The 22,933-nt window shown below is 42.7% G+C and overlaps 1 protein-coding gene across 2 annotated transcripts; it reads right to left on the bottom strand.

Annotated features, from left to right (window-relative positions):
- Nucleotides 1-1,151: 1,151 nt before the first annotated feature.
- MYL1 (myosin light chain 1) lies at nt 1,152-21,262 on the bottom strand. Of its 2 annotated transcripts, none has more exons than XM_082313190.1 (7): nt 21,027-21,262; nt 9,088-9,115; nt 5,710-5,853; nt 3,980-4,153; nt 3,062-3,139; nt 2,480-2,532; nt 1,152-1,603 (listed from the first exon to the last, which is right to left on the bottom strand). In XM_082313190.1, the coding sequence occupies exons 1-6, from the start codon at nt 21,150-21,152 to the stop codon at nt 2,504-2,506; spliced, it is 579 nt and encodes a 192-aa protein (XP_082169316.1). In that variant the 5' UTR covers nt 21,153-21,262; the 3' UTR covers nt 1,152-1,603; nt 2,480-2,503. The 2 variants fall into 2 exon arrangements, with proteins under 2 accessions (XP_082169316.1, XP_082169317.1); XM_082313191.1 differs by lacking the exons at nt 9,088-9,115; nt 21,027-21,262 and adding exons at nt 9,365-9,389; nt 10,178-10,263.
- Nucleotides 21,263-22,933: the final 1,671 nt, after the last annotated feature.

Raw genomic sequence — 22,933 nt, 5'->3', positions numbered from 1 at the left:
GTGAATTGTTGTTTTGTTTTTTGTTTGTTTGCTTTCCCAGCAACTGAGATCCGCCGATACTTGGAAAGAGGAACTGCATGGAGCATGTGTGTATAGGCAGTATGTTGAGGAACAGTAGGGCGTCTAGCAGTCCCCTGAGAAGCGCCCTCCAGGCTGAGTCCCTAAAAATAACTTGCTTTAATGTATCTCATGCTTTTTTTGTTGCCTTTTTAGGATAAGGTTAAATAACTTCCTTTTTTTTTTTTTTCTTCTTCTTCTTCCCCCCTTCTTTCTGTCAAGGGTTTTTCCCATTGTGCATGTAGCAACCCCCTGTAAGCTACCTGCTGGCATAAGTCTCTGGGCAGGGTATAACTCGGAGATTCATTTGGCCCTGTCTACCAGTATGGTGAGAGTTTAAATGGGAAACTTTTTTTGGGAAGCCTCAGAAAAGAGGCAGCTGCTGTTTCAACGGCTGCAGTTTATTCTGGTGCCAGCCACCCCCGCTGTGCCCTGCTGCACCTGTTGGCACTTGAATTATGGTCATTTCGTGCATAGTAACTTAATAAGGCAAAGTCGGATTTTAATAGAACAAGCTGACGCTCAGATGGGGATTAAGGCAGTTTCATGAACGCTTAAGGAAGAGAGAGAGGAGCCACATTTAAGGGCAGGGATGTGCAGGTAACAATACTTCCATGAGCGATGGCTATTTCCACTGTAGTTGCAGAAGAGGTAATTGGACTCCTCTTACCATGGCCCCGGGAATGACGGCCCCAGGGCTGGTTCCCAGATACAGAGCCTTTTGGGGTGGCTGATATTTCTGATTGCTTTTTCTCGTTGTCCATAAAGCTATAAATACAGGCGGCAGCTAGGATCCCTTCCTAATAGTGTTGTGGGCCTACTGTTACAGCATTATGGAGGAGATTTTGCTGGGAAGAGTGGCTCCGCATGGCAGCCTGCAGCAGGGCCACCCCGGCCGGTTTTTGGTCTTGCCTGGTGCACCAGGGCAAGTGCCACCGTGGGAGCTGTTCTGACACCAGCTACCAGGTCTCCTTCTCCCAAAAATGTTTAAGTGCTGATGTACGTGGTAGTTCCCTACTTACTCCTTCTCCCAGTCCTCAAAGAAAATGCTTTTCGTTCAGGTTAAGTAGAGGGACCTCCTGGAGATATCTGTATTTTTTTTTTCATAAAACTTTATTTTGTGAAATACAATATACAGACAAAATAAATTAAGTGCTGAGTGGTGCTTTGAGTGGGATTGAACAGCTTGCTTTAGAGGAAAAAAAGACTTTGTAGCAACAAAGTGACCACAGGGATTTATTGATGCTTTTTTTCCAAGAGATTACATTGTTTCAATGCAAACAACATGGAAAGAGATGCTTGGGATGGATGGATGGATCCTGGATGGTAGCAGTTTACGCCATCTAGCTTGCCTTGGTGAAAGTTCATTTTTTTAAATGAAAGTGTTGTGACCCAGAGGTGATACCTATGGATGCACTGGTAAAAAGTGGTGGGGCTGGAGGCACATCATCCAGTTCTATGCAGTTTCCATGTTGATGGTGACAGACTGAGCAAGAATTTCAGGCAGATCTCAAGTGCCATCTGGTCTTTCTGAATTTGACTTGTTCTGGGAAGGAATGGGAGAGTTGGACTTGAAATCAACGTTGACTGAAGAAATACTTACAAAATGACAAACTGAACCTTTGATTTCTATTTGAGGTATTTGTTGTTTCATATAGGAGCTGGGAATGTGTCTTTCCTGGGCTAGAATAACTGAGAGTTCAAATAAGCCCACAGACCCATGATATTTTATGTTTGCATCTTAAAGACAGCTGCTGGGTTTTTCTTTGGACAAAATAGCAGCATATCAAGGTTGCAGGGGTGTTGTGGTGGGTTTTTTTTTTCCTACTTATAGAAGAACTGCTAAATGATTGGGTACTTTTGAAGCCCTCTTTTGACTATTGATCATGACTGCTAGAATACTCTTTTTCAGATGATTATTTTATTTGAAGAGCTGTTCTCAGTAGTTCACACAAGTATTCAGGCTACCCTGTCTTTACAGAAATCTACAAATTATCAGAAGGTGTTGCTTTGATTTCCTTTTTTTTTTTAAACAAAATCTCAAGGTGCTTATAGGATAAATGTCTCTGGCTGTCAGTTTGCATAGCTTAAACTCTAATTTTGTATGACAACAGAGATCTAAGGTGAGATTTAAGCCTGAGCATTTCCATGCTCATGAGTAAACTGAGCATTTCTTTTCACAGTTTGGGTATGTTTGAAAAATCCACTAAACAGTATCCAACCAGTTATAGAGCTGTGAACAAGACCCAGGAATCCACACTTCTGTTTTCTTTGCTCTTGGACAACAGTCTTATTTTGTTCTATTTGTATCATTGGGGAGATGGTGTCGTATTGATTTCGTAACCTGTCTGGCCATGGGCATGTAGAAGCCTTTAAGCATAGCAAACAGACAAGATTAAGTGTGCAAATGAGAAGAACATACCGTTTGGTATCTGGGGAAGTCCATTTAGACAGACAAGATGTGCTTTACAAACGCTGTGGAAAAATACAGATATGCTAGTTAGAAGGAGCAGCAAATGTTACTTTGGGAAATACCTTTGAAAAGAACAGCTGTTCATGAGATGATGGCATTAAAAACACATGTTCCTGATCAGATCTGACCCAACATTGTGACAGAAAGTTCTAAGTGTTTAATGTTGTACAAACCAAATTCTCTTCCCACTGAAGTGTGATAAGACTAAATATATGATGAATAGAGCACTTTGCCTAAGCGTTAGCTATAGGATTGGTTCCAATCACTGCAACTGCTCTACAGAAAGTCAGAGAGCCTAGAGATCTGGCATTGACCAAAGCAGCCTTCTTCACTGTGGCTCAATGTAGTCTTTTGAGTAGTGTGACTGCAGGCTAAGCATACTGCAGCTGTCACTTTTGTGCATAAGCCTTTCAACCTAACTCAGCTGTAGCTTTGTCAGTAACTGATTCGCCTGAGAAGCTAAAAGCCAGCCGCAATGAAACTCAGAGAGGAGAAATGTATGATGAGAGGGTGTTGAACCCTTGCACCTACCCTCATAGTTGATGCAGCCATTGGAGTCTTCCTGACCTTTCATGAGTTCGTCTACTTCCTCTTCTGTCATCTTCTCACCTGGAGAGTGGAGAGAGCTCGGTTAATTCTTCCACAGACACGCAACTGAGGCTGAACCCTACAAGCTTTTCCAAAGGCTTTCCTTATTTTTTGAGTTAGTAACAAAAAGACCTATAATTGAACTGAGGTTTATTACTTTTAACTTCCTTTAGAAGTTTTGCACATGCATATAGACACAGGGATTCTGGTTATTCCTACAGAGTGAAGAAACTATGCAGCAAGTCCTCTTTGTCCCTTTGCTTTACTTGACTGAGGCGTACAGCCTTTTCTGGACAACTTCTTTACAACTTCGTCAAGAGAGGTAGCAGACAGGGAGGTGCTGATCTCCTCTCTCTGGTGACCAGTGAAGCTGCATCAAGGGAAGTTCAGGCTCGACATTCGGAAAAGGTTCTTCACTGGGAGGGTGGTTGGTCACTGGAACAGGGTCCCTGGGGAAGTGGTCACAGCACCAACCCTGTCAGAGTTCAAGGAGCATCTGGATTATATTCTTAGTCATATGGTTTATTTTTAGGTAGTCCTGTGAGGAGCAGGGAGTTAGACTCGATCCTTATGGGTCCCTTCCAACTTGGAGGTATTTTATGATTCTCTCTATTCCTCAAATAACAGGCACTCTTAATAACTAGTCTGAATTTAGAAGTAATAAACCAAACCTTTTCCTTTGGGCTTTCTACTGTGTTTTGTGTCTGCTTTCCTTGTGGATTCCTAGTTAGGAAACACAGATTCTTGTCTGGCTTTGTAGCCTCCTATCTTTCCCAACTGATTAGAATATCTTTCCTCCCTCTCTCATGCCTTCAAATGGCAACAATTTTTAAAGTGCTCACAGAGATGATAATCCCTTACCCAGAGTAGCCAGTACGTGACGGAGTTCAGCCCCCATGACTGTGCCATTGCCTTCCTTGTCAAAGACACGCAGACCTTCAACAAAGTCTTCATAGGTACCCTGTTCCTTGTTGTTAGCAGCTGCTTGCAACATGGGCAGGAACTCTTCAAAAGTAATTTTCTTGGCATTCATCTCTGGGGGGAAAAAAGCACCGGTTGCTACATGCTAGACACTATGTGTGTTCTTTTGGGATATTCACCCTCAAATGTGGGAGAGCCTCCCACCTCATTTACACACCTCTTTCTATACTTTAGTCTTTGCCTCAGGATTTAGCAGTTTCTTTGCAGAATCTGGATTCTCTCTTACTGTGGGAGTTAATTTTCACATCCTTGCTCCACCCCTCTTCTCACATAATTTTATATGCTTGTATGCGTGTTGTATTTTTCTTTCAGAAATGCAACTTGCTGTACAAGTTGATCTTTGAAAGGATTTTGGGAGTGGGGGAACTACAGAACACAGTAAAACAGAAATCTTGAGCCCTGAGCAGTGGGAAAGGTAACCAGAGTGGGATGTTGCAACTTAGACAAGCCCCTGAGGTTGCTGACATCATGTTACTGACCTCTTCAAGGTCTCTTGGATGTGGCAGCAGAGACTATTAGCAAAAGAATAAACTAATTAAAACCAGGAATGTCCAGTGGAAATGGTGTCCAAATTTACTATTTAACATGTTCAGTGTGGAGGTTTAAGGACTCACGAGCTTAGTGCATCTAACCCCTTTGGTCTCATGAGGCGGAATTGTAGTCCTCAGTGAGGCCTTCCCCAACTGGTTTTTATTGGAGCAAGGCTGCCAAATAAAAAGATTCTCCCCCCCCCGCCCCCAGATCTTTGCAAAGAGCAGCCTTCATCTGGGCAGCAAAGAAATATAATAGTTGTTTACAGAAACTATTTTACTACTCAGCTATATAAAAATCACTGTCAGTTATAGCTGTAGTCACTTTAAGTACTGTCATGGTCTCATTTCTTTGTTAGTTCTCTGCTCAGTGCTTCTTGCTGGTGCTAATGCTTAACTCGGGTCTTCTGAATTGTTCCTCAGAGATGCCTTTACCAGTCCTGATGTTTTGGGTATAATTTAGCCCATCTTAATATGGTTCTGCATGACTGACATCAGGGATCACCTGCAGCTAGGTCCTTGTTAGAAGGAGGTGACTACAGTATTTACTATTTCTTTTATCTCTAAGAGGGCAGAAAAGGAAATAGAAAATGGCCATAAGTCTCAGCATGCCCAGGTTTGTAGGAGCTTTGAGCAGACCACTCCAGTCAGCAAAAATATACAGGTGGGTTTCCAGTCCAAGGGTATGTCTTGGCTTCTGCAGAAGATCCTACACTGGAAGGACCTAAAGAGCCGAGTATCAGCTGTTAGAAATGGACTTACAGCTCCTCAGCAAGGGCTGGGGCACCGATGGACTGTGAGCATCAATGAGTGTGTGTTACACCAAAATGATCCCTACAGAGAATTCTCCATAGCCTAAGGAGAAGGTTTTCCTCTTTCTGAGCACTGTATTCCCCATCATCCTCCTCTTCAAAAGGAACTGTAGAAATTCCAAGTATTGTCGCAGCAGAGCCCACACCCCCACCCCTTGCTCCCCTATCGGAGCAAAAGCTCCTCTCCCTCCTGCTGTGACTGTTGATGTTGCCTAATTACGCCTCTGCAGCCTGAAGAAAGGCCCATGAGAAACTGTAGGGTACTTACCCTCTTTGCTGGGGTTGCCCAGGATCTTGTTGATCTCGGCATTTGTAGGGTTCTGCCCCAGCGCCCGGATGATATCGCCAACCTGGCTCAGGGTGATCTTGGCATCACCAGTCCTGTCAAAGAGGAGGAAGGCCTCCTTGAAGTCTGCAAGGGAAAAGCAACAGTTAAATTGAGCCAGGCAGCTCCCTATTGACAAGTTGTATTGACAAAGACGTGAGCCTGCTGTCTTCTGGCATTGTTCCACCAACTCCAGGGGAACCTTTGGCTCATGATCCCAAGAAAAACTCTTCCCCTCTGACATTTTGGTTTCACTATTTTTACTCTTTTATATCCACCTTTCACAGCTTTCCTGGCTCTAATAGTCATCAATAGCTTTGTGATTGACCCTGTAGTTATTTCAGGCAGGGGGAAAGATAAGCTTTCTACAAACATTGCTGTTCAAGAACAGGTTTCTTTATGTGACATAGCAGCAGAAGGTAAAAATTTTATTCTCCACTCCACCTTATCTCACCAGAGGACTGGGAATCTTCTGTCAAAGTACCTAGCACTGCAAAACATCTGCCTGCTTCAACGAGTCCTGCCTGCAATCCCAGCATTTCGACTACACAGTGACAATGGGAAACTTGAAGGTGGATTTTAAATGCTTCTATTTTTTTCCCTTAAAGTTCCCTTACAATGATGTTTGTACTCCTTTTTGTTCCCTCCTTTGCAATCTGTCCCTGCTTCTTACAGATCCACAAGTATCTGGCTTTTCCAATGGTAATACTTGTGTAGTGCTTTATTCCAGTGCATGTCCAGTGTGTATGCTTTGAGACTTTGCTTCTTTCAGCGCTGCCAAATGATCAACGTTCACTTATTTCCCCCTTGCTGCTGACCAAGGACTTGAGGTACAGATATTTCTCCTACCAAAAACATCGCAGACAGTTGCCTTCATTGCATTACCAGTCTTCATCTTCTGTTGCAAAGTTCCATGTTAATTATCTTACTATATTTTTCAGGCTTTTTAGAGTATTTGTTGCACTGAATAAAGAAATGTCTTTTTGAAAAAAGAGCGGGGAGCAAAAGTTGAAGGTCTAGCTAAAAAGCCATCTTCGAACCTCATATGTCAAGGGCATTTTGGACTGTGCTGTTGATCTTTTCTGCATTGCAGTGTCTGACGATGCTGTGTTTTTAGCTCCAAGTAAACCAGGTGAAATGTCTTTCCCTTGGCTGTGATGCACTTCCAGCAGCTAGACAGGCTTTGTTTCACAGCATGTGTAGGTGGAATGCTTTTTGTGCCTTGGGGCAGACTTAGGAGTAATAAACCACATTTCAAGTCATGTCTTCATTCATCTTGTGCTGGGCACTTGTGACACAGAGGTGTTTGGATTCTTGCTTTAGCCATCCGTATACTGCTTTAGTGGAGGAGTTGCTGGCACCCAGTAAAACTGCTGATACAGGATGTCAGCCTGCTAGGCTGTAATCTAATACATCTGAAACTAATCCTCTTAGTCTGATGTGAGAGACCTATAACCCTTTACTGCTAACCCTCTCCCCTTACAGCTTTTATTGCAGGGTATGAAATCAAGGCCTTCCGGACCTGTGTAGAGCTTCCCCTTACAATGTACCAGCTTGATATCAGCTCCTGCTCTAGCAGCTGAGGTTGATGGAGCTGTAGTGATTTATACCATATGATCCGATCTTTCATCTGGTGCATTAATGACATTTAGCCAGAGCAAGGTATAAAACAATGCCAGTTTGCCATTAGCAAAGCCATCAGGAGAGTTCTCTGTTTTGTAAATCCCATGAAGTTTTGTGTTCACTGGGTTCTGAACACTGCTCCCCAGCTTGGAGAAAAGGCCTGATTTTATTTTTGTTTCTCAAGTATGCATTTCACTGTGATATATATTTGCTGTGGCGTGTTTCTTTTTAGATGTTGGTTTGTTGTTTGTTTGTGTTTTTTTTTTTTTATATAGCTAGTCCTAGTTTATACCTCTGCTGGAATAAGCATGTCTAAAATCCCTCTCTGAGGAGGGTACTACCCAGCTGCTGGCGCATCAGCCTGTGTGGATGGAAATAGTTACTGAGGGTGGGACATCTCTCTTCCTGGGAAATTCTCCCTCTCTCAAGTAGCTTTTAATTGCTCCACTGCTTGGTTCAGTCATTGCAACATTACAGCAGCTGGATGATCTGAAATATGTAGGGAAGCTAGAAGAAATATTTTGCTTTGTTATGCATGCCAGCAGCTTTGAATTGATGGCATTTTTCCATAAACCCTCCCAACCCTTTTGTAGAAGTTTTAGAATTAAAAAGTGGGGAAGAGTCCAAATCATTTTCTTTGTGACCAGGAGTGTTTGGACTGCAGGAAGAGAAATGTTTCCAGTCTCACTTACTGCACTATACCTCTCCCTGTTGCTTTGATGGTGTAACCCAGAGCAGGCTGGTGTTCAGAAACTTTAGGGCTCTCTCAAGACCTGCTTTTAGCTATTCCTCTCCTTCTGGATTTCTAGTAAATCCTTGTATCTTCCATTCTAAATACTTTGTTCACAATAGAGAAGTCTACTATATTTGCTACTGAGATTTTGACTACTTTTTATAAACCTATGTTGTTTAATATAACCCAAATGCATCTCTTAAGATATTTAAAACACTCCAGCTTAGATTTCCAGAGCTTCAATGGGGATTTTTGTTCCTGTCAGAATTTTTAATTTGATCTTTCTAGCAGATTGGAAAAAAAAATTGGAACTTGCTGGTGACTTGTGAAGCAGAGGATTCAGCAAGATGCTCAAGAATTGCAGCATATCCAGACTATTGTGTTTATACGCAACAGCTTACACAAGTCACATATTTGCTAACTATTTCTATGCTTCATGAATGTATTTACAGTAAAACAGCCTTTTCCTCCCCTTCCACAACATCTCCTGGCAAAAGTGACATATAGGTCTCTTGCATCTTCTGTTCATGTTAAATTGAAATGTCACTGCAGCTAAGTTAAATTTTCAGCTCACTCTCTCCTTCTGTTGTCCTTCATCTGCCCATTTCCCTCATGACTTTCAAATGCAAGACCCGTTTTCAGCATCCTTGTGAACGGCCAGTACAGGAGCACAATTGAAAAATGTTCAGTAGGTAGAGCTGGTAACACCAGCATATTTCCTCTTCATACCATGACATAAACTTCTCAGCTTGGGCAGCACATAAGCACCCAGATAAATTACATGTAAATCTGTGGTCAGATTCTTGTTTAGCGTAAGTCAGCACTGCTCCACTGAAGTCAAGAGTGTGGTGACTTATACCAGCTGAAGTCCTAGCTCATCTTTTTGTAAAGGTTAAACTTCTGAGCCTGTAGCTCCTCTCTGAACCCACGTACATGTAAAACACATTGGCTCTCTTGCAACTTACCATCCTGTTGCGCCTGGGAGAACTCGATCTGTTGGAAGGAAATCAATCACAAAAAATAGCTTAGGAAGGAGGGGCTGGGGGAGAACCTGTTTATTTTCTAAAGCATCCAGCTCAATCCATGAGTCATCTTCCAAAACAGCAAAAATGTGGCCTGTCAGATGTGCACAAGTAATGCGGATAGCAAAAGAGCTGTTAAGACTAGTGAATATTTAGCATTCGGTAGCCATTATGTTCCTCCTCCTGCCCCCTGTTAAAGTTTAACTTTTATTTCACTTACCATTGATTTGGTCAGGAGTGAAGGACTGCAGATGGGAAGAAAAAGAGAGAGAAAAAAAGAGAACTAGTACTGCTGAAAATGCACTGAGAGAAAGCAAATAGCACAAAGTACCTGAGTGCTCTCACATCTGTCTTGCCTAACGTAATTAGGCCACAGCAACCTAAAGTAGCAACTTCCCTTGTAAAAATGCATCACCAGGCTTATTCTTAAAGATTCCGTTAAAATCTGCCTCCCAGGGAAAGCCAGGGTTGTGGCTAGAAGCAACAAAAAATCTAAAGTCTCTTAACTAACGAAGTCGTTAACGTACCATCAGGTCATTTACTGTTTTAGTATAGACCTATTTTATTAAGACCATTTGAAGTAATATTGCTTAACTTGCAGCTTTTTTTTTACATTAACATAGAAATTAAACCAATCCCTTAAAGTTTGTTTCAAATTACTCTTTGACAGTACGTTGCTTCATAGAGTACTAAACTAGGATACTTTCTTATATAAAAATATTACTATTTTTCTTTGCCACTTTAGCAAGTTGCATCTGATTTAAAAAAAAAAAAAAAAAACACGCTTTGCAGACAGCACTAGCAAATTGTAACCTTTCTGTATGAAGCTACAGGAGCCACCTGTCTACCATTGCCTGTTGCAGAACTTGAGGCTAACTGGAAAACCTCACATACTCCTTTAGGTTTAAGGAGAAAAGCTAAGCAAACCTTAACTGTCTTCTGGACTGTCCCCCCCGCCCCGAGAACTAACTTGAGCGAGAAGCCTGATTTACTTATGGCTCGCTGCTAACCATTAGGTTTCCAGTGGACCCACCATGGTTGAGAGTTGGAAAAGCAGAGCAGCAGACGGGCAGGAGGGATTAGCTGAGAGGTCTTGAGAGTGGTCCTGCTTTCCTGGCCTTTCTTCCCCTTATTTATCCGGTGGTGCTGACGGCATTGCCTGGATTAGGTGTCAGAAGGAAGCGGTCCCTCCCCTTGGAGAGTTCTTTAGCTTTCTTAGGGCAAAGTGACAGGAGGCTCCATGTCTTGATCGACATTTTATGATGGCTATTTTTAGGAGGCTGGAGAGGGGCAGGGAGTGGCAAGCAGTCAGTTTGATTCATGTCAGCACTTTCTGGGTCCGTACCGTCAAGAGGAGATGTTCCTTGTCCAGACCTACCAGGACTTCCTTATAGGGAAGGATTCCATTTCTCCAAGAAGCTCTAAAGTCAGCGAGCAAGGAGTGCTGAGGGTGAGAGGTGCCACGTGTTTGTCTAGCTGGCTGGTTTTACACGTGGCTTGCAGGTTGTGTTAGATGCAGCTGGATGGTCCTCGTACCTTTGCTGGGCTTTGCTCAATCCCTTATATGGATAATACAGTGCTCAACGTTAGATGAGTGGTGGTGCTCCTTGTTTGCTCAGTGTGATCCAATTGTTGGCACTGAGCAGATTAACCTGTTGACGGAGGTGGTGTCTGACTGTGAAGCTCTTCTTCCGCACTGGTCACGTTTTCCAAATTTTGAACATTTTTAAGGGAAAAATTATCTGTGCGTTGTGGACCCACCTGTATTGCTGAGTTAGTGGCTGATATGTAGATGTACCCTGCAGGGCAGTGGGAAATTTGTATTCACAGTAGCCTGTGCTGTCTAGGACACCCTTCCTCTAGGGCTGGGGTTAGGCAGGGCACCAGCATGCCAGCTCACTGGTGTGGTGACAGGAGGTGCTGCTGAGGTTTCTGTGATGTGGAGGCAAGGGAGAAGCCATGATAGAAGCTAAGACCCCCCAAAGGCTTTGTGAACTGGAAGGATGACTGTTCACGGTGGGGAAAGGGGTACTTGCTTTTTGGGTTGCAGAGTAGGGGGGGTCATGGTGTGACTACAAGTGGGAAGTTTCTAGGTAGGTTGCAGGAGGTAGAGGCTGCAGCTTCTTCAGTAGCAAAGATCTAGTCCCACCATGTAGCATTCTCCAAGCCCAGGACAAATCTCCAAATTTATGCTGTGAGACATTGTAAAAGGATTAGAAAACTTTGCTCCAAACTTGTTCCTTTCCCTGTCATCTCAACTGGGCCAAGAGTGTCATGGAAACGGGGTGGGAAAGGTTGTGTGACAACAGACTCGTTGCAAACTCAAATCCCCTCTCTAATTTCTATTGATTTCCTTTGTTGAGCATTCACTGCTCCTGGTTTTCTAATGACAAAATGTGATTAGTGAGGGAAATTTTCTCCTGTAGCTCACTTAGTTACCCTGAAGATAAACATAACCTTTGTGGATGTCTTTTCAGCATATTGAGGGCTCTGAAAGAAAGAATCAAATCCAAGCAGACTTTACTGTTTTTTGGTTGTTTGGGTTTTTTTTTTTAACTGAACAATCAAAATAGATCAAAATATTTGTTTGGATTTGAGACATTAACCTCCTACCTCTTATTTTAAAAACTAAAGGTACAACTGCAAAGAATTTTCTAAGCTCGCCACTTTAGCTGGAAAATATTCTGTCCAAACAAATTATTCACATTTTTGGGGAAATATCTGGAAAATATACTGAGTATGAAAAATGCTCCACTGCCAATCCTTCGCTTTTGTTTTTTCTGCTATTTGTAATCTGTTAGCCTGTGGGAACAAGGATGTATTCGGGACAAAGTGTATCAGGTATGGTTGCATAGAAAAGGGGGTTCATGCTTTTGTCTGAATTAACTAACATAGGTTTGGCACAGCGCAGACCTCCCGATTAATACTGGCTGGGGATGGAACTCAGGCAGTGAGAAAGCTAATATAGATCTTGGCCATCAGTCCCAATGCATTAATAGAGGAGCTTTCTAAAGACTTTGGCAGAGCTGAAATGTTGCCTGGGTCAATGCAGTGTGTTGCCTTTTGTGGAATTTTCCTTCTGCCCTCAGCCTCTTCCTCTCCAGTGCTGGCAACTGGGAAATGTTCCCCTGAAAACAGGATTTAAAAAAAAAAAAAAATTAAGGTAAACTTTGATTAATTTTCTTGAATATTTTTTTCTGACTTCCAGATAAGCTTTATGGTTGGCTACAACAAAACTCATCCCAGAAGACTTTAGATGCCAAGCAGAAAATAATTGGGGCACATTTGTCTTGGGCATAGAAAACTGATACCTGGATTAGCCATCTGGCTTGAATGAACTATCAAATATGTATAAATTGAGAGGGGTCTACATATAAACTGATCGATCTCTTGACCATATGAGACTTTGGTCAGATTTTAGATGAGGAAGTACTAGTGCACCACATCAGCCCTTCATTTTATTACCGGTTCCTGAATAAAAGTGCACTAGACAAGAGTTTTGCTGGGCAGAAATAGTCTAGCATGGACATGTTGCATTCACTTGAATTAAGAATCGCCCTGCTTTAAGCCAGTAGGGTCTATTGGGGGCTTAAAATGCTGCTTGCTTTGAGTAAGGGCACATACAAATGGCGTCTGTATAGAAAATATTTCAAACATTCCTTAAAAAAATTAAAGGTAAAATTTCAGGTTCTGTAAGGAGCTTTCATAAACTTCAAAAAGTAGAAAGTAGTATTTTGCAGAGATCTGATCTTCGTTCTGATCCTGGCAATGTTCTCTGCATTGTCAGAGGACATGATGAGTCTCAGGGCCTTAAGGAAGATGTTGAAATTTCAGGGAGTTCCGTTTAAAAAAACAAATGCCCTTCCCCACCTCAACCCTCCAGCAAAAATAATGAAAGGTTGAAGGAGCTGCAACACATGGGAAGAACAGAAAGACCTGGATTTCTCTAACTTGGCTTAGCCCTTATTTGTGGACAAAGCTGTTATCCAGAAGGTTATCTATGCCAAAGAAAAAGGTGGTGTGTTTTGCGGTTTTTTGCTTGGTTTTTTTGCTTGGTTTTTCTGTTTTGTTTTCAAGATTAAGGCTTTTCCCTGTATAGTTTGTAACTACCTTCTATTCCTCTTGTTGCTAGATAGAGGCATTTTGACCAGGTCCTGGTGAAATGGGGAGGGGTGGATAGGATTGTATGCAACTCTGTATCACCAGCCAAGCAGAAGAACCAGTCCACACAAGTCTTATTTCCAAATTCTTACGGAAGCTCCTAACTTCCCAAAAAATCACCAGTTCCTGGGCCTTAGGGCCCTGACCTCTGCAGTCTGGTGCTGCGCTCACCTATTTAGGCTGGTGGGCACTGGGACTGAGTACAGCCGTGCTGAGTGACAGTCACTTTGTGCTCACTCTAAATGTGTAAATGTCTGGACAGGGCTTTTCACCCTGTATGAAGATGCTGCTGAGAGTTAAAGCATTCATGCTCCATCTGCTTGTTGCCCTTTGGGTGAATTATAGAGAAGGGAATCATCTTAGGATTTTATTAGAGAGTCACCAGATATTTCAAGGTACTGTCTCTGCAGAAGAGACTGAGAATGTAACAGATGTCTTGGAAAATCAGAGAGGAGAAAATTGGAGAGTCCCCTAGGATACTCATTGTATATTTAGCCTTCTATTCAGGACTAGAGGGATTTTTTTTTTTATTTTTGGGTGGAAATAAGCTAGGATTGTGCCCACAGCAGTTCATATGATATCTGCTCCTTGATTAATACAGCTGCACATATTTTCTAGTAGACATCACTGAGTGCAGGATTACACAGCTCTCAAACCCCTCTGAAAAGCAGGCTGTCATTCCCCCATCCCTCACCCCAGTTCGATAGCTTGTGCGATCAATGCCATAGAGTTTAGAGAGGCTACTTCTCATTTAAGTAAGAATCAACAGCCTGATGGGTTTAGCCTCATGTCTTTTATGAGGCAGAGAAACATTAGGAGCAGATGAGCTCTTGAGAAAGAGAGCTCTGTTTTGAGAACAGAGCTGCCTGGAAATACCATTGAAGAAAGAATAAAAATGACCACCATTAATATAGGAGAGAAAATTGTGTGTGTGAAATACCATGAGGTTTGGAAGAACAGCTCAAGATCTCTGACTTTAATGGACTTAACTGCAGACAGATGAATTTGAATTTTTTCTAAGCATTCTGTGTAACTTTCCAGTTTGTTTACTTTTAAAGCTTGTCACTTCGCAGTTGCTTTACAGTTGTGCAAAAACTGTTGGATTAGCCTTGCCAATTAATTAATGTGCCCTTCTGAAATATCTGAGAGTGAAACGTGCTTTAGCTGCACTGTTGATCATGCCATTTTGAACAAATTTCTTTAGCTTTAGGGGGGGGAAATGTGTTCAGTTGTGCTCTTTGAGGTGCTGAGCTCTTCTCCCTGGAATCCAGAGCTAGAACCTGTGGGAATGGCTCAAAGCTGTGCCAGGGGAGGTTTAGACTGGACTGTAGCAGGCATTTCTTTACTGAGAGGGTCGTCAAGCACTGGAACAGCCTTCCTAGGGAGGTGGTTGATGCCCCAAGCCTGTCAGTGTTTAAGAGGCATTTGGACAATGCCCTTAATAATATGCTTTAACTTTGGTCAGCCCTGAATTGGTCAGGCAGTTGGACTCTGATCGTTGTAGGTCCCTTCCAACTGAAATAGTCTATTCCATTAATTTGTAAAAGTGTCCCTTTTCTAATTGCATCTAGTTTTGCATGAATGTGTATAATCGAGAGGACGTGTGAGGAAATGTGAGGCTCTGGAGCCCTGCTCTCGGAGGGATTTGTTGTTTTAACATGCCTCCCAGCGGCCGCGTTAGAGTATTAACATTATTTAAACTATTGCTACTTGACATTTAAGTGCTGTGCAGTAAACCAGCCAGTTGAAAGTGCTTTTTGGCAATGGGTATAAGATGTAATAAAGCCTCAGTGAAGTGGGGGCAAATTTCCAGCTTGGTTGTTTCATATCTCCTTACAGACAACTTCTTTCTGTACTTGTCATTGGCTAAATTAGTCACCTTCTACTTGCCTTATGTAAGATAAACTCAAATATCTTGTTACTATCTGTTACAATCTCTCTGTGCTCTAAGGAGTTTAAAACACTTTTAGAAATATTTTGGGGTTGTTTTATCAGTTGATGGGAGAAAGGCTCTGCCACACAACTGCGGTTAACACTTGAAATTACTCTGTGAGCTCTTGAAATGTTACTCTCTGTGTAATTTGGTAGAAACAGTGGAATTTAAAGCAAAGTTTGTCACTCCCCAGACCCTCCAAAGGCTATAGGTATCTTTTTAAATGCTGCCAAAGCTGTGAATTACTAAGAATGGATCTTATTAAAAAAAAAAAAAAATTATTTTCCAAATAATTTTTCAGGTTAGCAGACATATGTATTAGTAAACGCTTTTTCTTATGGACAGTCCTTGCTTTTGAGGCACTCCTTGCTTAGTAGCACTTTAGGAAGAAAAGGAGGCAAAACTCTTCTGAAAACTCTGTAAAGAAAACTAAGTGTTGGCTTTTCTGTTTGCTTTTCCTTCTGGTTTTCAACAATGTCCTGAAGGGATGTCTTGATGTGTAGTTGAGTCTGATGTCCAAGTTACCTGTCCTGGGACACCTTTATGCTGTCTCTCACTCGTGCAGTGATTTAGCAACTGCCAGCAACATGGGTCTGGCATCAGTGGCGGGGTTCACAGGGGCAAGGGATTTGGCTGGGGCTGCTCTGACTCAGGGTGGATCCTGAATGCTGCCGTATCTCAGTGGTCGAAGTGGTAGCAGGAGACTGGTCTGGATGGCGTCGGATAGGCACCTTTACATCTCTTAAGGCTAAGTCATGTTTGCGCTTGTCCCCTTCTACCTGAAAGGGCACTTGGGACTGGTGACCTTGTCCAATGGATACATCAATCCTACGGACTGTTTCTGGAGTTGTTGCTGGAGCTGGATTAGGCATAATCTGAAGGTCTGTGCCAAAAATTTCAGGCAAAAACCTGCCAGTTCCTAAGAAAGCCCTTAGCACTATGAGTGAAGCTACTGTTAACATTCCTGTTCTCACTCCACAGCTTCACATGGAGTTTGTCTGCTGTGTAATCGTTCCCTGAGCGCTTCAGCTGACATTTGCAGTCCTGCTTGCTCTCCAGCCCAGAAGCTTTCTGTCAGTGCATTTTAGTAAGTTTATCTCTCTCTGGTTATATCCAATGCAGTGTCTGTTCAGAGATGACCTACTTGAGTAGTGAATGTAATAAGAATTAAGGACACTTGAAGAAATGCTTTTTACTGCCTTAAGAGCTCTGTATTTAAAAACAAATGATCACACAGGTTTGCTTCCATGCAGCAGGCTTCATCATGCATCACACAGTTACACAAGGCCTTAGCAAGTCTTTACTAGTTCATAGTTTTTCATTACTTTTCTCCTAAAGATGTAGGTAGCTTATCTGCAGTTGGGCATGCCATAATTGGTGTCCTGGGATTTCAGTCTTGAAAACACCAGCATGGGAAGCTTTGTGTACCAAATGAGCATCGCTTACACCATGGATACTTGCAAGAACCCAATCTGTCTCTGTTCGAGAGAGGATACTCAGGTGTATCCTCAAAGTAAAAGGCCTGGTGTGACACCAGATCAGGGTGCTACACGTTCAGATCACCATCTGCAGAGCAGAAGCCCGTGAAGCACTGCACTCAGCATCTCCAGCACCCAGATCCCAAAACATCACAGTTAATGCTATGAGCCTGGGCTTGGTCCAAGGACTATTGCATGTGCTGGGAAGGGCCCTTAGATTTCCAGTTTAAACAAAAAAAAAACCCAAACACACAAAAAAACCCCCAAACAACAACAACAACAACAACAACAACAAAACCCAAAACAAAAAACAAAACAAAACAAATCCCCACACTTACCCCATTGGGACAGGGACTGAGTTAAACTGATTTGGGCAATATGAAGTTTATTCACTTCCCACTGCCTCAGTTGTGAAACCAAGCATGAGACATACTCATCATTAATGCCTCATCCCAGTTATTGCAGACATAGACCCATAGCAGTACTGTTCATCAGCTCAACATTTCTTCTCACTCAGGCTTGTGTGGGAGAGGGAAGTTGACAAACCAGACAAGCTATCTTTTTGGAGTGTCCTTGGCCACAGTTTTAACTACAGAATTCTTGGGGGTCTCTTAAGAAAATGATCCATATGCTCATTTTGCTTTTAATCATGATTGGTTCCTGGTGGTAACTCTCAGATGCATCCATCACCCTCTTCTTCTCTTGTCAGTGATGATTTAGTCTTTAACCTTTGTGCCTATCATTCAAATCCAGGCCATGCTAGTGATAAGGAAAACTGGAAATATAAATTCGGTCTGGAAAGGCTTCTGCAAAGCAGATTGAGTTTTATGTTGTTTCCTGACTAGGAGGAAAAGGGTCTTTAAACTTCTACTTCAAAACAAATTCTTCCTCCCTGCCTTGACTCTCTTCCTGTGGTGGTTGTACTGTAAGCTAAGGTGAGCTGAGAAGGGGCCGAGTGTAGAGATTTGAGTCTTTAGCAGTTAGGTATTCCTGTTACTCAGTTTTATAGTCAATAGATGGTGCTCAAAAATAGAAAATCCCATACTAGCTGTTATTAGTGCTAGCAAATCACCAAATATTTGCTTTAATTGGATTAACGTGTGGAAAAAAAGAACAGAAGAGGGTGAAAGGCCTGTCACAACTTCTGATAGTGACAGGCAATTTTGGGGTGCCTGCATTTGTAAGAACCCAGCTTGAGACCTCTTAAAAAAAAAAAAAAAAAGGCACCTGACTTTCAAAGTGTGTACCCCAAAAGGCTGAGAAAACCAGATTCCCTGAAGATGGGCCAAGCAGGGTATCTGAGAGGAGGGGTACTCCCAAAAGCATCACTAGCCACGTTTGTAAACCACCTTCTTGTTTGTTTTGGAGAATATTATGATCTCTAATGCCAATTTAAAATGAAGTACACTGCCAAATGTGGCTTATGTGGCTGCTGTAAACCCTTATTAGGCAGCTCTACCCTTACCCACTCCAGCTGTAATAGTTAGAAGGGGTTTGGATGTCTCTTTATAAAATCTAACAAAGCCTTTCTGTGTATTTGCCTGCTGTGTGGCTCCCCAAATCATCACTGGCACCGCAGCCTGGCATTCCCAGTCACCCCTCATTAGCAGCAAGCTCTGGCATGGCTGCTAATTCTCCTGAGGAGTGGAGGGGAGCCCACTTGATGCCCTCATTCAAAGCGTTGGAGGCTTTGACTCCGTGCCTGGTAAATCATTGCAAAGAGCCTCAGGACAGGATCCTTCACTGAGGCCCAGTCAAAAGCTTAGTTTTAAGTACTCCCTGGCTCCAGAGTTTTGCTGGAAATGGTGCTGTGCCTTTTCCCATGCTGAGACTTTGGTGGCTGAATGGAAGGATTCAGGATTAATTAATGCTAATTAAGGGACTGGGCTAAGATTCAGAAAATTTTGATTCCTGACTCTGCCACATCTCCCAGGCAAATCACTTACAAGAAGACATTATTTCCTTTTGTTGCCTGAGCTCCCAAAGGGTGAAAAAGGATAACCCAGGGTGGCTGGTTGGGACCCTGAGAGGTTGTCCGGTCCCTGCTGCTGCTCCAAGGCAGGATGAAAGGCACCACAGTTGCTCCTGGTGCCTTCTTGAAGAGCCCAGCACTGGAAGTGCCACAGTCTGCCTGGGCAGCCCTTGACTGATGTGGGGTCTCAGGTGACAGGGGAAGGTCAGGGATAGAGGGGATGTGTGTCACCCTTGCGGGCAGCGTGGGTTTCTGCATCACCTTGCTGCCATGGCTGTGTGGTGGTTGGGTAGACTCCTCTGCTGGGGGGGGGGGCGGCCTCTGTCCACCCTTGCAGTGCCTCTGAGGCACCTTGCTCCTTGCCTGGTAAGGGCATGAGAACGAGTGGAGGAGATACTTGTGGAAAGATACATTTTAGTGATGAACATGCAGGGCAGGGGGCTGTGCCACTAGCCACATTGCAGGGTGGTCCTGTAACCTGTCTCACACTGCTCACATCTTCACTTACTTGCAAAAATAGGAATAGTAATGCTTACATGCTGCCATTAGCATTAATAGTTTTGTCATACTAGCCCAGGTTCCCCCCCCCCCCCCTTCAAAGAGGAAAATATTTTGTCTGATATTATCTTTCAAAAGAAAGAGAATTTAGAGAGACCATCATCTTTTATCAGTCTGAATATGACAAAACCTGGAGTGTTCTCTCTGTGCTAGCAGTATATATTTCCTACTATAATAGAGAGCTGTCTGAGTAAAGGAGTGAACTGCAGAGATGCCTCAGACTGCAGCCTGCCATTTTTTAGCTGGTAATATACTATTAAGTCTATTTGTGTAAAGATAGATTAGCTAGAATCACTGGAGTTGAAAATTCTATTTTCTCCTAATGAACTGGACATAGAGAGCTATCAAATCATATTAAATTATTTAGTAGGAAATGCAGCTTGCGTTCCCCTTCGTCTCTGGAGAAGAGTGAAATGTGAGGTCTAATCTAATTTTCAGACAGTATGCTCAAAAACAGTGGGCTTTTCCTGTAGCCTTTACTATGATCGCTCAAAGTATTTCAAAATGTCTTTTTTTTTTTTTCCTCTTGCTCTTGTTTTTGCTTTACCAGTGGGTTCAGCTTCAGTCTTATGAGAAGCTACGTACTGTTTCAGAAAAATACTGACTACTGACTGTGAAAATTAAAGTAAACCTCAAGAAATTTCACTAAATGGGTCATGATCTTGGGACTATATGTATTAAGATACCTGAAACAGAATTAATCATGAGATGAAAATGAGTAGGTCCTATTAGGAGTCTTTGTACTCCTTTTCTCCATAATAGGCACGATTCCTTATGTAGAATTTAGCAAATTGGTCCCGAGACCAATCAGCTTGTCAGGTAGGTGGAGAATAACTATTTATAGTCCTACCTAGAGAAACTGGTCTGTCTCTTCACCTCTTTAACTGCTTAACCTCCCTCTCCTCTTTCCGAAGTAAAGAATTTCCCAACATGGAGGAGTTTTCTTCGGAGGGTCAAGGCAACAATCAGTGATGTTGGTTGGCATGCAAAGTCTAAAGCCAGTATGAGATCAAATGGAAGTGCAGTCAGAGGGAAACCTCTGAAAGACTCTTCCTCTTCGCTGCTTTCAGTTTGCAGCAAATTGCAAATTCTGAGCAAATATGTAAAGGTGAGAGGAAATCACTCGAAATGCTTCCATCCATGGCTTTCCAGCTCATGGTCTCTATCAATGTTTGTTGTACAATGCAAATGAAAAGAAAATGGATGAAACTGCCAAATCCCTCTTCTTTTTTTTTTAATCTGTTTTGTTTTGTTTCTGCTTTTAAAGATAAGCCATGCTGATCTCAAAACACATCATCAGGTGGTTGCAAAAATTTGGACAGGAATTTGAAACAAAACTGCAAAATAAGGTTTGGTTTTAGTACAGCGCATTGCATGGCAAGTTTCAATAACCCCTTCCTGTCCTTATCTACCTACTTTAGGGGGGTGGGGAGGGTTGCTTGGTTTTTTTTTTTTCCTTTAAATTTAGCTTTACCAAACAGGTCAGACTGATACTGATTTGGTAAAAAGTTCTGAAGGCCACGCTCCAAAATACTTTTGAAATCACGGGGCTTCACTTTTGTGTTAAATCATGTGCCATGCCCTACACCCCTCCAGCTACTTAAAACAATCAAAAGCTCAGGCAGGTCAACAAATCCATTGACCAAGGTTGCTCATTCATTTCACTGCAGTCCCCAAACCGGAACCAAACACACACAACGTTTCACTGCAGGTCTCAGCCAGGACTCTGCTAACCTTCCCCTTTGGGAGCGCTTTGGGTCCACAGTCAGCACACATTTACCTTGATGCTCTTGAGATCGATTGCGGGTTCTTTGGGTTTAGCTGGCGCGGGTGCTGGCGCTGGTGCTGGCGCAGGTGCTGGTGCTGCGGCTGCTGCTGGTTTCTTTACGTCCTTCTTTGGTGCCATTTTGTGTTGCTTAAACTTGAAAGTAAAGGTGCCCCCCAAAAAAAACCTTTTTTTTTTAAAAAAAAAAAAACAACCTCCAAACCTTAAAAGTGAGTCCCGGGAGAGGAGCAGTGGTCAGAATGAGCTACAGCCTGTGCCCTGGAGGTGGACCCAATGTGCTAAACTCTGTAAGGGCATATATATATTTCACTTAGTGCCTCGTACAGTCCTGACACATGCAGCTGGATTGGACAGCTTGCTAATCAAGGGGGATGTCATTCCAGCTCGAGCTATAAATGGAATATAAGAGTTCAGGGCTTCATAAGATCAAGGGACTTCGGTGGCTTCCCCCCCCCCCCTCTTTAAAAACTCCAAGCACCTCCCCTGTATTTTTTTTTTTTTTAATGTGTGCAAAGGAGAGGGAAATATGACAAACCCAGCTTCAGATCTGCCATTGACATTCAGTCATGGACTGGACAGTCCTTTTTCTCATCAGAATTTCAGTTCTGCTTAAGTAATAAATCTTCTTTCTTTCCTTCCCTCCCCTTTTCCCCCATGCCTGCGTAGTGCTCCAGGAGGATTTGGTTTCAAGCAGGAAATTTGACTTTCATGGCTGTGAAGATCATCAATTTCTAACCTCATTTGCCTCTCTCCCCACAGCCCCTCATGCCTCCTCTGCTTCCTTCTTCTACAAGGAAGTGTTGATCAAGCAAAGGCTCTGGGTGTTTAAAAATAAAGCAGACAAATATGGAAAACACTGCAGTACCTTCAGCCAAGGCGTCTCTCCCAGACTCTGAGTGTCTTTCAGCTGTTCTTGCTGTTCCTTTCTATCATATTAAGACTGTTTAAAATTGAAAATTGCTTCCTTTTATGTTTTCCTTTGATCTTCTTTTTCCTCTCCTAGGGATAAGCTGAGCCCTGATAGAATAGAGATCAGCTGGATGTTATGTTTTCCCACACAGGAGGTTTCCTTTTGTAATGTATTTATGATTGGAAACTAGCCATCAGGAAAAGGAGGCACTTCTGGTTTCACCTTGTTTACCTGCCCATCCTGTGTCTCTTGTTTACCTTTCCACCTCTCAGTCTCCTGATGGATCTCCCTGCTCCCCGTGCTCTCCAGGAGACACAGCTTTCGGGAGAAGATAGCTTTTCTGGTTTCAGTAGACTGTTTCTAGCACAGCAAAACACCTTCTAACTCTTCCAAACCTGATGGTTCCCCCAGGTCCATACGATTGAGATTTTCTGCAGAAAAATCCAGAACTACTGGTTGTTCCTCTCTTGTCCAGCAATCTCTCTCCCAGTTACTCTCCAGACTCCTGAAGTTCTGTGCCAGTTAAGATGAGGCCTTTATTTCTGTCTCATGAACTATACTGTGGAGTGTTTTGTAATTAGAAATTTAGAGCCCGAAGGCCTGGACAGACACTTTGCATCCGAAGTCTGGCAGGGTATCCAAGCACTTGCATTTTAGATTAATGTGTTTTAAGGGAAGTAAACTTCCAAAAATGCACGCCAAAAAAAAGGGATGGAGAGTGGCTAAAGGTGTATTTTCATGTGAGAAAACCTGTGCTCAGAGCTCTTATGCTACAGCCCATGACCTTGAGCAAGAGACTTTTTGAAAGTTGAGTCATCTCTTTTGAATCAATAGACCTATACTGATGCACACAATTTTAAGCCTTGGCTCAGTCTCTGCTTTAGAGAATGCAGACCAGGAGAGATTTTATTTCCTTTTTTCTGCCATTAGTTTTGTGAATGCTTTGCAACAAAGAGCCTGTGACTTATGAGCTCTGCTGGCTGCCTTCAAG

Source organism: Platalea leucorodia (assembly GCF_965183815.1).
Source record: "Platalea leucorodia genome assembly, chromosome: 5".
NCBI lineage: Eukaryota > Metazoa > Chordata > Aves > Pelecaniformes > Threskiornithidae > Platalea > Platalea leucorodia.
The sequence above is the reverse complement of the archived record's forward strand: the minus strand, read 5'-3'. Positions and strand labels throughout refer to the sequence as shown.